The sequence below is a fragment of the Ranitomeya imitator genome, chromosome 10 (genome assembly GCF_032444005.1).
Source record: "Ranitomeya imitator isolate aRanImi1 chromosome 10, aRanImi1.pri, whole genome shotgun sequence".
NCBI lineage: Eukaryota > Metazoa > Chordata > Amphibia > Anura > Dendrobatidae > Ranitomeya > Ranitomeya imitator.
Genome location: NC_091291.1, coordinates 96,182,964 through 96,198,486, shown reverse-complemented (window position 1 = coordinate 96,198,486; position 15,523 = coordinate 96,182,964). Strand labels below are relative to the sequence as shown.

At 36.9% G+C, this 15,523-nt stretch overlaps 1 protein-coding gene across 4 annotated transcripts in view; it reads right to left on the bottom strand.

The window, feature by feature from the left end:
- Positions 1-15,523, bottom strand: part of PRDM16 (PR/SET domain 16) — a 796,061-nt gene that overhangs the window by 49,893 nt on the left and 730,645 nt on the right. For 3 of the 4 annotated variants that reach the window (XM_069741567.1, XM_069741569.1, XM_069741566.1), the window contains exon 5: positions 6,040-6,142. In XM_069741567.1, coding sequence (XP_069597668.1) covers positions 6,040-6,142 — 103 coding nt within the window. Of the gene's footprint in view, positions 1-6,039; positions 6,143-10,144; positions 10,372-15,523 lie in introns of those variants that run through there. The other variant, XM_069741568.1, reaches the window with a different exon arrangement.

Genomic DNA, 15,523 nt, shown 5'->3' with positions numbered 1-15,523 from the left:
CAGGGCACACCTGTGAAGTGAAAGCCATTTCCGGTGACTACCTCTTGAAGCTCATCAAGAGAATGCCAAGAGTGTGCAAAGCAGTCATCAAAGCAAGAGGTGGCTACTTTGAAGAACCTAGAATATAAGACATAATTTCAGTTGTTTCACACTTTTTGTTAAGTATATAATTCCACATGTGTTAATTCATAGTATTAATGACTTCAGTATGAATGTACAATTTTCATAGTCTCGAAAATACTGAAAAATCTTTAAATCAGGTGTGTCCAAACCTCATTTAAAGATTTTTCTGTATTTTCGAGACTATATATACACACACATACATACATACATACACACATATATATACACAACCGAAAAGATACAAGGAATGCAGCTTCTAAACCCAGCACCAAAGTGAATATTTATAGATTAGAGGGAATCTGCCATCCCTGGGACATTTTTAAGCTATCACTATGGGCATACAGGTGATAGAAATGTTCAAATAGTCCTACCTGTATGCCTCATAGCTGTGGTATTGCTGTTGATGCTGTTGAGAAACCATCTTTTAATCCTTAATGTTAATGATTTCTTGCAGGCTCTGAGGCGTGTGTTGCCTGGGAAAAAATTCTGCCTCCGTGTTCATTTGTGTACCACCCCCCTCCTGTCATCGACATAGCGCCATGTGATGTGTATTGGTAGCCCCAGAATCCCACTCCTGCACCCTCCAGTCGTGCCATTATACATACCTTATCCGCCCTTCTATGGACATTGGCTTCATTGTTCTTTTGTGCAGGTGCCAGAGCAAAAGAACAATGAAGCCAATGTCCATAGAAGGGCGGATAAGGTACGTATAATGGCACGACTGGAGGGTGCAGGAGTGGGATTCCGGGGATACCAATACATATAACATGGTACTATGATGCTGATGGGAGGTGGGTGGTACGTAAATGAACACTGGAGGCAGAATTTTCTTCCAGGCAACACATGCCCCAGAGCCTGCAAGAAATCATCATTTAGGTTGTGTACCCATGTTGCGTTCTTTATGCATTTCTGCTGCGTTATTTGCTGCGGTGGAAATGCATAAAACGCTTAAAACCATATTCCCATGCAATCCTATGGGATTCCGCTGCTGTGCCCATGCTGTGAATCTTCCCGCTGCGGAATCGCATAGCAGTAAAAACCGCAGCATATTTATTATTTCTGCAGAATTGCGGCGATTCCGCAGCCATAGGATTGCATTGAAACTCTCACTTTACGCATGTGGCTATGCCCACCATGCGTAAAGTGAGCGCTTCATGAGCAGATGGTATCTGGGTCTGGAGGAGAGGAGACTCACCTCCAGGCCCTTGGAAACCATATTTCTGTAAAAAAAAATAATTAAAATAAAAAATAGAGATATACCATCTGATGGACCCCGGAGTCCTCCCGCCTCTCAGCGGTGCACGCGGCGGCTTCCGTTCCCAGGGATGCATTGCGCGAATCACCTGGGATGACTTCGCATTCACGCGACCGTGATGTCACAAAGGTCCTTCACGCAAAGCATCCCTGGGAACGGAACATGTCGGGAGCGCCGCTGAGGAGACTGGGGCCGTCGGAAGGTGAGAATAACCATATTTTTTATTTTTTTATTATTTTAAACATTCTATCTTTTACTATTGATATATGCATAGGTAGCATCAATAGTAAAAAGTTGGTCACACTTGTCAAGCACTATGTGTGACCAACCTGTCAATCACTTTTCCAAGTGATGCTTCAAATCGCTTGGAAAACACAAGTATTCTGCAAGCTAAAAATGCTTACAAAATGCTTGTGTTTTGCGGGAAAACGCATGCAAGTTCCGCATGCGTTTAACCCGTGGCAGGGAGTTGCGGAAATGCTGTGGACATTTCTGCAGCATTTCTGCAATGTGGGCCCATAGCCTAAGAATTAAAAGATGATTTCTCAAAAGCAGTATCGCAGCTATGAGGCACACAGGTAGGACTATTTGAACATTTCTATCACCTCTATGTCCATAGTAATAGCTTTAAAAGGTCCTGGGGATGACAGATTCCCTCTAAGAGAGCCTTTGATAACAGAAGTACAGTATATTATTAGGTTGTATGACATATGTACCGTAGCGACCAAAAGTTTTGCATTTTTTTTTAAAGTGTGATTCCTACTGTCTGGTTGTTGTGATGCCATTTTCCTGGCAATGAATTGAAAGTGCATGAAGTTGTCATCATGCGAGGCCTTAACTTTAACCAAAATGCTTTATAATACAGGTATTGTCATTTAATTATAGACAACTGACTGCTAGAAGTTTTATATATACTGATATTGATCACAACATAGAGAATAATTCAATGTTTACAATGCCAAAACTTAGTATTTTGTAGCTAAACCTCTTTCTTTAATTACTAACAGGGCATTGAAGCCATCAGGGTGTTCAAGAAATCCTGAGGGACCTTGCCCCATTCTATTTGCAAATCTGCAATCAATTCATCTTTATTGCTATGGGTACAGACCTCAACTCGTCGACCTAACTCATCCTAAAGGTGCTCTATAGGGTTTAAATCAGGTGATTGGCTTGGCCATTGCAACAGGCGAACATTTTTCCTTGCTAACCAATTTTTTACTAAATTGGATGTGTGCTTAGGATCATTGTCTTGCTAGAATTTCGAGCCCCTGACTACTTTAGTTTTACCATGTGGCAGCATTACATTCTCCAGTATGTCCTTGTACTTGGTAGCATTCATATTTCCATCAATTCTATGTAGATGGCCAATGGCTGATGCAAAAAAGCAGCCCCAAACCATGGCATTGCCACCACCATGTTTCACTGTAGGTGTTTGGTACCTTACATCATTACGATTTCCAATTGGGCGGTATATATAGGGCATGCCATCACTACCAAACAGATTGAACTTGGATTCATCCGACCACAAAACCTTAGACCAATCTGTCTCTTTCCGTTGGCTGTGTTCTTTGAAAAACTCAACTTCCGATTCTTTGCACAGATGAAAGGTTTCTTGACTGGAACTTGTGCATTCAACCCTACTGCTCTTAGCTTTCACACCACAGTTTGGGGACTCACTTTGATGCCATAATCTTCGTTCATTTTGTGCAAAATCTGAAAGCACTATTATGGACAACTTTATAGGAAGTTTACCATGGTCGCCCACTTCTAGGTGTCAGCTGTTCTATAACCTTCTTTATTATACGTGACACTTGACTCTGAGAGCAGTTGATTTCCGCAGCTACCTCTTTTTGGCTTTTGCCTGACTTCAGTCTCAGAACAATAAGCTTCCTGACATCTGATGATACATTTGGCTTTGTCTTTGCCATGTTTTAACTTTAAACACACACAAAAAATTTTTTTGACAACCCATGACTACCCAAAAATTCAACTACCCATGACAAAATATGCAAAACATGTGGCCCAGAAAATGTTGAAAACTACCACATAAATAGCTAAAACAATGCCAAATACAATTTTCATCCTTATAGCTGACAACTATTTGCCTCCGGTTTAATAAATTCACCAGAAAATGGCACCAAAACAACCAAACAGAAGTAATCCCACTTCCTACTGTATATTGCAATATATCTTGACTTAACTGGAAAGCCGATTTAAGCTCCAACCCTTAAGCTTTTTTTTTTTTTAGCAAAATACGAAATATTGACTTCATCACTATAATTAGCTACAGATTATACAACCATTGGTCTTCATACATCAGACCCAATCCATTCACAATCCCTCTGTTACATTTGATCTCTCCAATTGCCTTTGATACGGAATCGATTGACCGTTAGTTTTGCACTGTGAACTGCACGTGACCCCTCTAGGCTATTGTCAAACAGTGACCTAATATTTCGACCAGTTATGTGAGAAGTGCGGTCTATTTCCTAGATTTTATCATTAATGATGACCTTTTCCTTAACTTCAGTATAACGACAGAACCTATTAAATTAATTGTGGCAATAATGGGGGAAGTGTGGCCTTTTCGGTTTCTACTTGACTTATATATATATATATTATATATGCATACATATACATACATATATATTTATATATACATATATATATATATATATATATATATATATATATATATAATCCAGAAAGATGAAGGCAGCACTCCAGTAGAAAAAATAAGAGTATTTTATTGGCCCATGTGCGACGTTTCAGTCCAAAGTGTGGACCTTTCTCAAGCCGGCTTGAGAAAGGTCCACACTTTGGACTGAAACGTCACACATGGGCCAATAAAATACTCTTATTTTTTCTACTGGAGTGCTGCCTTCATCTTTCTGGACTATAGCATGAGGTTTGGCATATACCTGGAAGGACTTTTTGCACCCTCTGTCTTCTTTTGGTGCTGCTTTTTGTTTTCTTTTATATATATATATATATATATATATATATATATATTAGACACCTCCCCTCCGTGATGGAAACATGACCCCAGTTGTAGTATTGTAGTATTATTATGGTTAACATGGCACTGTTTGGGCACTGGATGGCACTTGGGTATTTATTTTATATCATGGATATAGCAGTATTTATTTATGCACCATGTAGCAGCACTATTTATAAAGTACAGGGGAGAGCTACCGTAATCTCTGCCCTTCTCCAAATTTTGGCTGAGTGGCTCCATAGGCCTTGTGACATCAGCCTGTCCTAAGTGACCGTAGATGCATATATGTGTTACTTTTGGGGGAGCCATGTAGAAGAGAAAAATAAACCTGTGTCTTCGTGCAACGGTGATGGCCTTACCGGAAGGCACGCCATTGACAAGATATTGCAGATTGTTCCCTTGCTTCCCATATTAAAACTAGTGACTTCATTATGTTGCACCCCAATGTATAGATCAAGTCTTTTTTTTATTATTACGTTTATTTTAGCAATTTTATTTGTATTCATTTATATGAACGAGTTTCATTTTCTTCCTCCAGGAGATAAACCTGAGGATGTACTGGAGACTAGTTACCTGACTGTACCGTATAGCGGTGCTGGGTACAGATGGTCCTGAACACTAGGTGGCGCTCTAGCATTAGCTGATTCTACAGCACAATTACCTGCGGAATTTTAGGTCTGTTAATCCGCTGCCAAACTCTTATTTAATGTCCATACATTTTTAGACACTAATTACATGACCGTAGGGTTCAAAACTAAGTATAGAAGGCCATTGTCGAAATTGTGAGAAGGGAACAAACAACAACAGTGATTGTCAAACCTCACTATAGACCTGTAAATATTGTACAAGGGCACATACAGTAATGATGGCGCTGGGATATTTGTTGCCTTTTCTCATATCCTATAATTATATTAATGGTGCATCCTAGAAATCATCATAGAATTTATCCAAAATTGGTCAAGTACATAATCACCTGAATTGGAAAATGGAGCTTGAATTACCTACAAAAATAAACTATCACCGAGAGTGAAGCAATAAATGCCATCACGGCTTCTACTGTATATTTTGCATTGCACTTTTCCTGAACGTAAAAATACTTTATTGTAAAACTTAAAAAAAAAACAAAAAACACATTTTCAAAATTTACAAACCCGCTGTGTCAAACAGCGCAATCCGCATTGATAAAACCCGGTAAACAATTGGCACTAATTCTCTTGAGACGCAATAAATCTGCAACATGTTTGTAAACATCGCAACATTAATATTTTGGTGGATTTCGTTTTTCGGACTCTACTATAGGCCTTTTTTTTATTTCTCACACTCAGATCAATACTTGAACTTGCTAGTCGTCAGGCAGGAAAACCGATAAAAATAAAGAATAAATTCATAAGATGTGAATAATTTATTGATGTGTAGAAATTCTCCTATCACAACTAATAGTAATCGAACGCCATCCTACAGTTGTTGTTTTTTTTTTGTATCCATTTTATCAACCTATTTTTATTCAAGGTAGAGGAATAACCATATAAAAAAAGTCTAATTTTTTTTTGGGGGGGTATAAAATATATCAAGAATTAAGATGACTCAACCCAGACTGCTTTCTTGTTTCTTTGGTTCACCTGTGTCTATGGGTGGTAGGGTTGCGCTAATACCAGTGGCTTACCTTCGAGATTTGGGGGCATGCTTCCAAGGGAAAAATTCCCTTCTTTCATATAAACCAACAGTTCTTCTCCAGGCTCAATGTCTTTAATAACTTTATAAAAAAGCTGCAGTGAAAACATAGAAAGTAAGGTAGAGTCAGTAGGTGCACGAGAAAAGCTACAGAACATTCCTCAAAAGTCTATTAGATACAGAGCTCCTATATTACATTCCTTGCATATTCATATTTGCATTTTTTGGGGAATGGCCCAAAAATAAAAAATAAAAATAAAAAAATAAAATTAAAATAAATAAAAGAAAAGACATTCTAGAATCCATTAACAAGTGCATAGAGTCTTGGAATATTTGAGCATGACCGTGTAAAACATCATTTACGTGCCGGACTTGTTGGGTTAAAGCAATATGTATAGCTTAAAATTGAGTGTTGAAATTTTTAATGGTTGGGTATACAAGTCGGAGAGATGTGTAGTGAGAAGGAATTCTGGCAAAGCTCGACTTTGGGCGATATTCCAGTGATGGTGTTAACATAGAAAAAAAAAAAAAAATACCCACAGCACACCCACTGGATCTTACATGAGTGCGAGCGGATCTTTAAGATTTACCGTGAGAATGGGGGTCAGTAAACGATTGCATTCATTTCTGTAAATAAATTGTGTTAAACGTGACAGGAGCGCAATGTATCTGCAAGGGAGATAGAGCGGAGGGAAAAAAAAAACGGCACTTTGGCAATGGCACAGTCTTCCCATAGGACATTACGGCTCAGATTTAAGCATTGCTCCATGCGTTCCAATGGAATTTTTAGTGGTTTAGTGCATTTGCTCAGTGGCTTATACTGTGGCAAATCAACTGAGACTTATAAAACCACCACAAATGGCAGACTTTTTTTTTTTAAACTTCTTTGTTTCTACACCCTTATGAGAAATAGCATATTACATAATGCAAAATAAAACCAGAGAACTGTAAAAAAAAAATAAAAAAATAATAATAATATAAACACGGACTATTCGGTTCCAATTGGACACATTCCATTTTATATAGTATTATATGTTTTCTAATACATTTATAATAGATACTGTTATATGTTTTATTTTTTATTTTTTATTTATTTTAGCTGCTTATTTTGCATTACGGTTAATCCGTAACATTCACGTTTTCAGATACGTTTTTTTTAAAAAATTTTTTAACATCGATACGGTTACGGCGATGAAAGCAACAAAAGACATCGATATTTTTCTATAGAGTGGGATATTTATTGGCCTGGCCAAACGCTGGATTTGCTGTATTTTACGTCTTACTGGAATAATAAACTGATGTAATTAACACCTCTCACACCTGCTCTGATCATTTGTCGAAGTCACATTTTAAAAAGACAAATTTTCTGCAGCGCTTTAAAAAAAAAATAAAAAAATAAAAAAAATCCAGTAACTGTAGACTGTCGACAGCGCCGGTCTACATGAAGGGTAAATTAAGAGCAACGTAACACCGTGAATTTCAGATGGTTCGTACATTTTTCAGCCTAATACTCGAAAATGTCGTAGAATATCCCGAGCAGGTGTGAAATGATAACCAAAGCACAGACTGCGCTGCAAACCATGTGCACTGCGTCCAATCTACCGCACCTCCGAAACGAACGGCTGGGGGCACGTTGTTAACCCCTTTTAATACAGGCAACGAATAGATAAGTAGCAAGTGTAAACTCAATAATAACAATCAAAAGGGAGAAAATAGTTCTCACATTTTACAGCCAACAATGTAAAATAAATATTCACCCCCCCCCTCCCTCCTTTTAAAAGGAAACATTGTATCGAATTGATAGTTCGTACGGCCCCTTGGGTTCCGGCCATAATGATCAACATCTGAAAAATAGAGTATCCATTTGTTGGGACTTGACCACACTCAAAACACGTGCTTAGAAAACCTTATATGGGGAACGTCGGAGTTTGTAAAAATAACAAGCCGATTCGATGTCACAAATAAAAAAAAAAGGACAAAGTTTAATAAAAAATTGGAAGAGATTTCTTTATAAAAGCTTTAGTTGTTTTTTTTTTTGTGTGTAAATCTTGGGAGTTTTGGCTAATATAGAATAGTGCATTAATAGTTTATGGAGGGGGGATCATGTGTAAGTCTGGGGTTTCTCAAGCTGTGTAATGTGTCCCCCCAGGGGGATTTTAGCCAGACTCAAGGGGGCTACTTCAGTCTGATAAATTTTTACTCAGAATAGCAGTTTACTCTGTTAAGCCAAGAATAGACGTTTCCCTACAAAAAAGAAAACGTCTAAGAATCACTTCTGAATGTTCCGTCATACAGAACGTACGGTATGTTTACAAACACTGAAATACATGGTGGCGTCACTTTAGGCATATTATCGGGTGGACGATCAAATGCGACAAAAAGCTAACAAATGATAAAATATCGCATGTAAAGCAACAACGAATCCAAATACTAAATGTTAGACACTCTGCAGACCCTTCGATCTCAGATGACGACCATTGGAAGGGGCTTTATCGATGCACAAAGACCCAAATAGATGAGTTTTTTCCCCAACACGTTTCCTTATTAGCTGATATTATTGTATTAAGAAAACAACCAAAAACTGTCAATTTACAAGTGATACTTTTCAGTCCGACTTAGGCATAGGATTTGCTTTCCCCCCCCCTTCAAACACGACGTTTTTGTAAATGGAACATTATAGACCGATTGTTTTATATGTTTCGAAAAATAATTTACCAGCTTTTGTGTTCTATATAACAATCTAAGCTCATGTTCTATTTTTTATCTTCTGCTTTTGCCTTTTTTCTTATTAATTCAAAATTCAGATATTCATAGGAAATGGAAGTCAACACTAACAAATAACTGATGACGGGATGGTTTTTTGTAAAATAATACGACGATTCTGACTGCAGCCAAAATGCTTCCGTGGACACATTCAGCGCTTTTGCAGCGATTCTTTTGCGTTCTATTAATGTAAGTTGTCATTAGTAAACCGGTCTTGCTACATTTATAGATTTTTAAGTCATAAGGAGCCACAAAAAGCATATATGACCTATTCGGATGGGGGTCAAATCATTCGACTCTTCCTTTTCTTCAGTAGTGGGATATGCTTAATGTGTATATAAGATATCATAGAAAAAAAAATGTGCAAAATATGTTTATAATCCACCATATAAATAGTAAACCCTAATTATTTTTATTTATTTTTAATATATAATTTTCATGACCTATAACTAGGAATCTAGCCAGGTAAAATAATATGACGATGCGGTCGCTATGCACCTTTTGCTACCAGAATTAATTGCCTATATCTAAAAATCTAAGTTAAATAGAAGGAGGAGAGAAATTTTCTGTTTCATTCGATTAACCCTTTGCATAACATTTTGCAAACGTTTCTTAAAAAATGCAAAAAAGAAAACAACACAAGAAAAATATTCCGCAAAGGAATAGCGTAACGATTTATTAAGCACGATAATTGCGCCGGTAATAGTGTGTCGTTGACTTTAAGAGCATGCTTTATAAATAGAAATTGAAATGCTTATTTAATATACGCCTGCGACAAAAAAACAGCAAAAAAATATGGGCCAATCTATAAAAAAAAAAAAATATATACGAATATATTTCCAAGCTAAATAAAGTTCAGTGTTAAGTTTTTTTCCTTATTAAAGAAAGGGATTATTACACTATATTTCACAAGCATGTTATTTATGGAGTGTATGACATGGGCCGGATGGCGGTGTCCACTAGGGGGCACTCTCTACTCACGCGTTCCCCCTAGATCCACGCTAAAAGGCTATACACGGGCAGAGGCTTCCACTTTCCAGCACGCTCATTTTTTAACCATAGCTATTCAACGCAACTTTGTTTTGTTTTGTTTGTTTTTTTGTTTTTTTTAACAAATCTTGTGACAGACACAAATAACAAGAAAATAAAGACTGAAATTAATTTAAAAAAAAAATAATAAAAAAAATAATTATATTAGACCGAGGAAAAGCAACGTGGAAACTGTTTGGAAAGTCAACTTTTCTCAAGTTCAAGCCGGGGAAAATAAGATAAGACAGAAAAAGGCAATAAAATGTGTGAAAAGTGACAGAACAAACATAAAATACATATCTAACCTTTTTCCTTTGTGTAAGGTGCACCAGTTCAGAGACCTGACTGGTGTCAAGGGCTTTCCAGTCAGCTATTATTGCGGAGTCTGTTGAGTTCGTTGCAAACACCATCCTTCATGCATTAGGTGACACACACAAGGCGCAGTGTGTGTGTGTGTCTGTAAGTGTATGTGTGTGTGTATGTGTGTATGTGTGTGTGTGTGGATGCCAGGCCTGAAGATAGTCCCTGAACTATCCTACCCTTTTGCATCATCACTTTATCTCTCCGAGGTGGGGTTTCATTGCAGATTATCCTACTCTCTCAATGGTCTGAGATCCCAGGCTCAGACACTCCCCCTAATCTCATCTCTCCAGAGACCCTGCCTACATTATGTCTGTATCAGAGGCTACAACAAGCTGAAAATCAACGGAGGAAAGACGGCTTTTTGTTTTGTTTTTTTTTTTCCCCTTCCTTTCAAACACAATCCAAGTTTTCAAACTGTTGATACATTTCTGCATTCTTCTGCAAACGTGACGAGAAACTGCAGCGCCTAAGACCCGCACATTTTTTTTTAATTTTTTTAATATTCAGAAATTTGATCTAATGGATTTATTAAAAAATACATTCTAAAAATGATATAAAAATTAAATAAAAAAAAAATAAAAACCCCCATACATTTATATTGTTTACATACGGATAAAAGTTGTATGATATTAAATTAAACGTAAATAGATAGATGGTTTGTAGGATTTATAGCTGCTTGTATTCAGATGGCGTCAAGGCAATAAATGACTTGTCAGAGGGTAACTAAGAATATATTATGTCGTCCATTAATTTTTGCTTCACATAATTGCAGGAAAATCTATATTTCAAATATATTGTACACTGTGCTATCTTTTTTTATAGACATCATACAGTATATAAAGTGATGTATACTCGAGCTGCGTGTATAAATAAGGAATATTACACAATTCTGACATTGTTAAATTCACAGAAATGCTAGTTTTTCAAGGGTTTTAATGCAATCTGATCTTTTATGTAAAATGTGCATATGACATAATGTGCTTATTCTTAATTTTAGAGAAAAAAAATGAATATATATATATATATATACGGTATATAGGCAATATTCTATAAAACATGACCATATATATATATAAATATATAAATATATATACACAATATTCTATAAGACATGACTATATATATATATATATATATATATATATATGCAATACTCTATAAAACGGGACTATATATATATATATATATATATATATATATATATATATATAATCTATAAAACGTGACTATAGACTTCTTTCCTCTGTAAGGCATTATGCACACATTGCGGAATTGTCGCGTTTTTGTTGCATTTTTTTTTCCACGCAGTTTTGTCACACTACCTGAAGGGTTTCCTAGTTCTGGCAAAGTGAATGAGATCGCTATAGTCTCGTGCACACGTTGCTGATTTTTGGCCTGCAGATTTACATTTGCAGTATGTCAATTCTTTCAGCGTTTTGAAAGGGGAAAAAAAAACTACATATAAAACACATGTAAACAATAAGTACAAAAATGCGGTAAAAACTCACGGATTTTAAGCTACATTTTTCCTGCCAAGAGATGCAGATGTGGTGCAGAAACTTCTACAACCAAATACTTAACGCGTGCACATAGACTAATTAGTATTATCATTTGTTTTTTAAATTAAGTTTTGGAATTTATGATTACTTACTTTTGGCTTCTAAACTTACAGCTACAGCTATTCATGCTATATAAATTGTATATATATATATATATATATATATATGTATATATATATACATATATACATATATATATATATATATATATGTATATATATATATATATATATATATACATATACCTATATCTATCTATTATCTATCATCTATCTTGCTCTCTCTATGTATGTATGTATGTATGTATGTATGTATGTATGTATGTATGTATGTATGTATATATATATATATATATATATATATACATATATATATATATATATACATATACACACACACACACACACACACACACACACACACTATAGCCCTCTTCTGATTGCCCCCCAGTAAAATCTAATCATTTGTACCTTTCATTTAGACCCATGAAAGCCTAAATGGTTTGTACATAAGAAAACACAACAGAATAAATATTGAAAAGATAGGTTTGGTTAATATCATTTCATGGTTTCTATGAGTAAAGGAAGTAAAGCGCATTATTTTATTGGCGTAATATAACTTCATTCAATTCAGTGTGATGATAAAGAGATTGGAAATGGTCTCCTGTTATCTGAGGATTTCCCGTTTCACCTGTCATCTGTACAAACAAAGCAAAGGGCCCTAAACGTTAATTGATTATTTAGTTCTGAAAATGTCCCATATGTTTGCTCAAGCAGTTTTTTTTGTTGTAACCCAGTACAGAAAGGCTAATGCCTAGCTGTGTTCCACTCATGTAGATTATGACTTCTTGCGTGAAACAATAAAGTCACCTCTGCGTAGAAGCCCCACGCTCAGACTCTCCGATGGTAAAAAAAAAAAAATTGGAGTGGGAGGGGAGCACTGAGCATGTTGCACCTTATGGCAAAAAAAAAAAAAATCACATCATTTACTTTAGAAATGCATCATAAAAAGTATAGCTCCCTCTAGGTGTGCAGCAAACACTATACAGAATCAAATAAATACCATAATAGCTTTGTTTGCCTAAAAAAAAAAAAAAAAAAAAAAAATACACACCATATTTCTCGTTATTCCGGGGAATCACAGATAACAGAGTCCTGAAAACATGACACAATGGACAATTTATTCAATTCTAATTTTTTTTTGTTACTATCACATATTTGTTCTGAAGGAGGTGTTACTTTATGATCACGATCATTATCAATTATTACAGGAAAAACCTTTGTAATAAAAAAAGTGAAATAACCGCGGAAGAAGTAGGTGAGAGGAATCAGAACTGAAGTTGTTGAATTATTTTTTTTGTTTCACCTAGGAAGCCATCATAGGTTCTGATTGCAATGCCTTTGTCATTTAGTGGGATTGTTTATATCATTATGTTATAAAGGATTTATACTCTTACATTTTCATTTGATGTTATTTTTTTGTAATTGAATATTTTAAACGTTAATTATTAACATAAATAAATAAATTAGGAGCCCATGTTCATGTCTTTTTTTTTAATTCTGCAGGCGTCCAGATAGACTTCGCCCCACAAGCTGACCATGGACATTGAATTGCTCTTAAAGGCCTCACTTCCTGTCAGCCCACGTTGCGAAAGGTCCAGACATCTGGGCACAGGACTGGCCCGTTCCTCCATCCTAGCTCCGAACAGAGAGAGGAAGAGGTGGAGGCTGCTCCCAGGGTCCTGATCTACTTTCCTTTGTCTTAATCACTAGGAACAAGAATGTATATTTTCTTCAGGGCCGGTGGAGAAAGCTGGGGCTTGACGGTTTAACAATCACTTGCATTGTGTTTTTCTAGCAATACAAGTGTAGGTTATTTGTATTCTCTGCTTGGCCAAACGAGCCATTGTGGAGAAATGACTTCACAGGAGCGATTGTAAATATGATTACGATCTTGGCGCTTGCGTTATCAACTTTTATATTTACTGCTCCATGATGTCACTTTGGTTCCTGTGACTTCCATATTAACTATTTTGTGGCAGCATGAATCTAGATTATCAACTTGTGATTTTACTTGGGATGTTCCTCTTGCTATCTGAAGGTTAGAGATGTATGGCGTAAAACCGGCATTAAACTTAGCCATTGTCTAAATGTTAAAAAAAGCAAATAAATAGGTGGAGTTAAAAGGAACCTGTCATCTGATTCTTACTGGCCAAACTCAGGGCAGCCTGTCTGAACGATTACCACCAGGAACAGTTTCCTATGAAACACTCTAGAGCAGTGTTCCCCATCTCCAGTCCTCAAGAGCCACCAACAGGTCGCGTTTTTAGGATTTCCTTAGTATGGCCCAGGTGATGGAATTGTTGTCTGTCTAGATTATGGAGTTCTCACCTGGGCATTACTAAGGAAATCCTGAAAACATGACCCGTTGGTGGCTCTTGAGGACCGAACTTGGGGAACACTGCTCTAGAGTTTCAGAAAAAAATACTTTAAAAGATAGGGCCGGGACTGCAGGGAGGGACGCAACTAGTCCGGTGTCACCCCGGGCCTACTTCTTCCCTATCCAGGTGATTGACAGGTTTGTCCCTATGTACCCTCATGGGATAGACCTATTAATCAACTAGGGTGGCGAGGGAAGGAGCCTCCTGGACTAACCTCATCTCCGGCTATGGTCCCTGGCTTGAGGTTTAAACTATGTTTTCTCTGAAATACAAATATTTCAGAGAAAAACATACCTGGCAGCATTTGTGCATCCAGGCTCTGATTCATGCTGACGTGTTTCGTATCATGTATAGAGTGACAGGTTCCCTTTAACAAAATATTCAATAAGAAATTTTAATTTTTTTTTGTCTAGGCCAACAATTAATTGTCCTTGTGTATAGGTTGCTAAAACAATTTCTAGTGTATAGACACCAAGTGAAAGGTGCTCCCATGCAAGTGAATATGACAGATAGAAATAATATAAAAAAAATAAAATAGATTTAAAAACAACGTGTTTCGGCTATATCACGCCTTCCTCAGGTGTCCTCAATTGATACCTGAGGAAGGCTGGATACAGCCGATGCTTGTTTTGTTTTTAAATAAATTATTTCTTTGTTTGATAGTATTCTGATCTGTCACTTTGGCTACCACGGGAGCGCATTCCACCTAGTATCTCCACCCTAATTACGCGCTTCCAGAACTCCTTTGGAGGCATTCCCAACAGCACACCAATTTGCTGTCTTGTCTGCAAATTGTCTCTTCAGAAAGGACTAGAACTCTAGTGCCATCTATAGGAAGTAGTAATTAAAAAAGTCAATATCAACTCTCCAACAAGCCTTGTTACATGACTTAGGATAACAGCCAAAAGCAAAATCTAGATTTGCAGATACTGTGTTTCGGGGCACTGCCCCTCATCAGTGCAAGGTTTAAGATGTTGTTTGGCTGGGTGAGAGGCGTTTGACTGGGATCAAAGGGGTAACATTTCTCTTTGTGGAGAATGACATGTCAAGCCTGACATGCCAAGGTGAGGAGACATTTAAGCAATGCTCCTCTGGGAAATATGCAAACTTTTTCTTGAGAGAGGAAGATGAATAGAACTCTGGAGCCACCTATAGGAAGTTTCAATCCTAAAAGGCAATATCGACTCTCCAACGAGCCGCTAAAACACAGTGTCTGCAAATTGAGATTTTGGTTTTGGCTTTGATCCCAAGTCATGTGACAAGGCTCGCTGGAAAGTCGATATTGACTTTTAGGATTGCTACTTCCTATAGGTGGCGCTAGA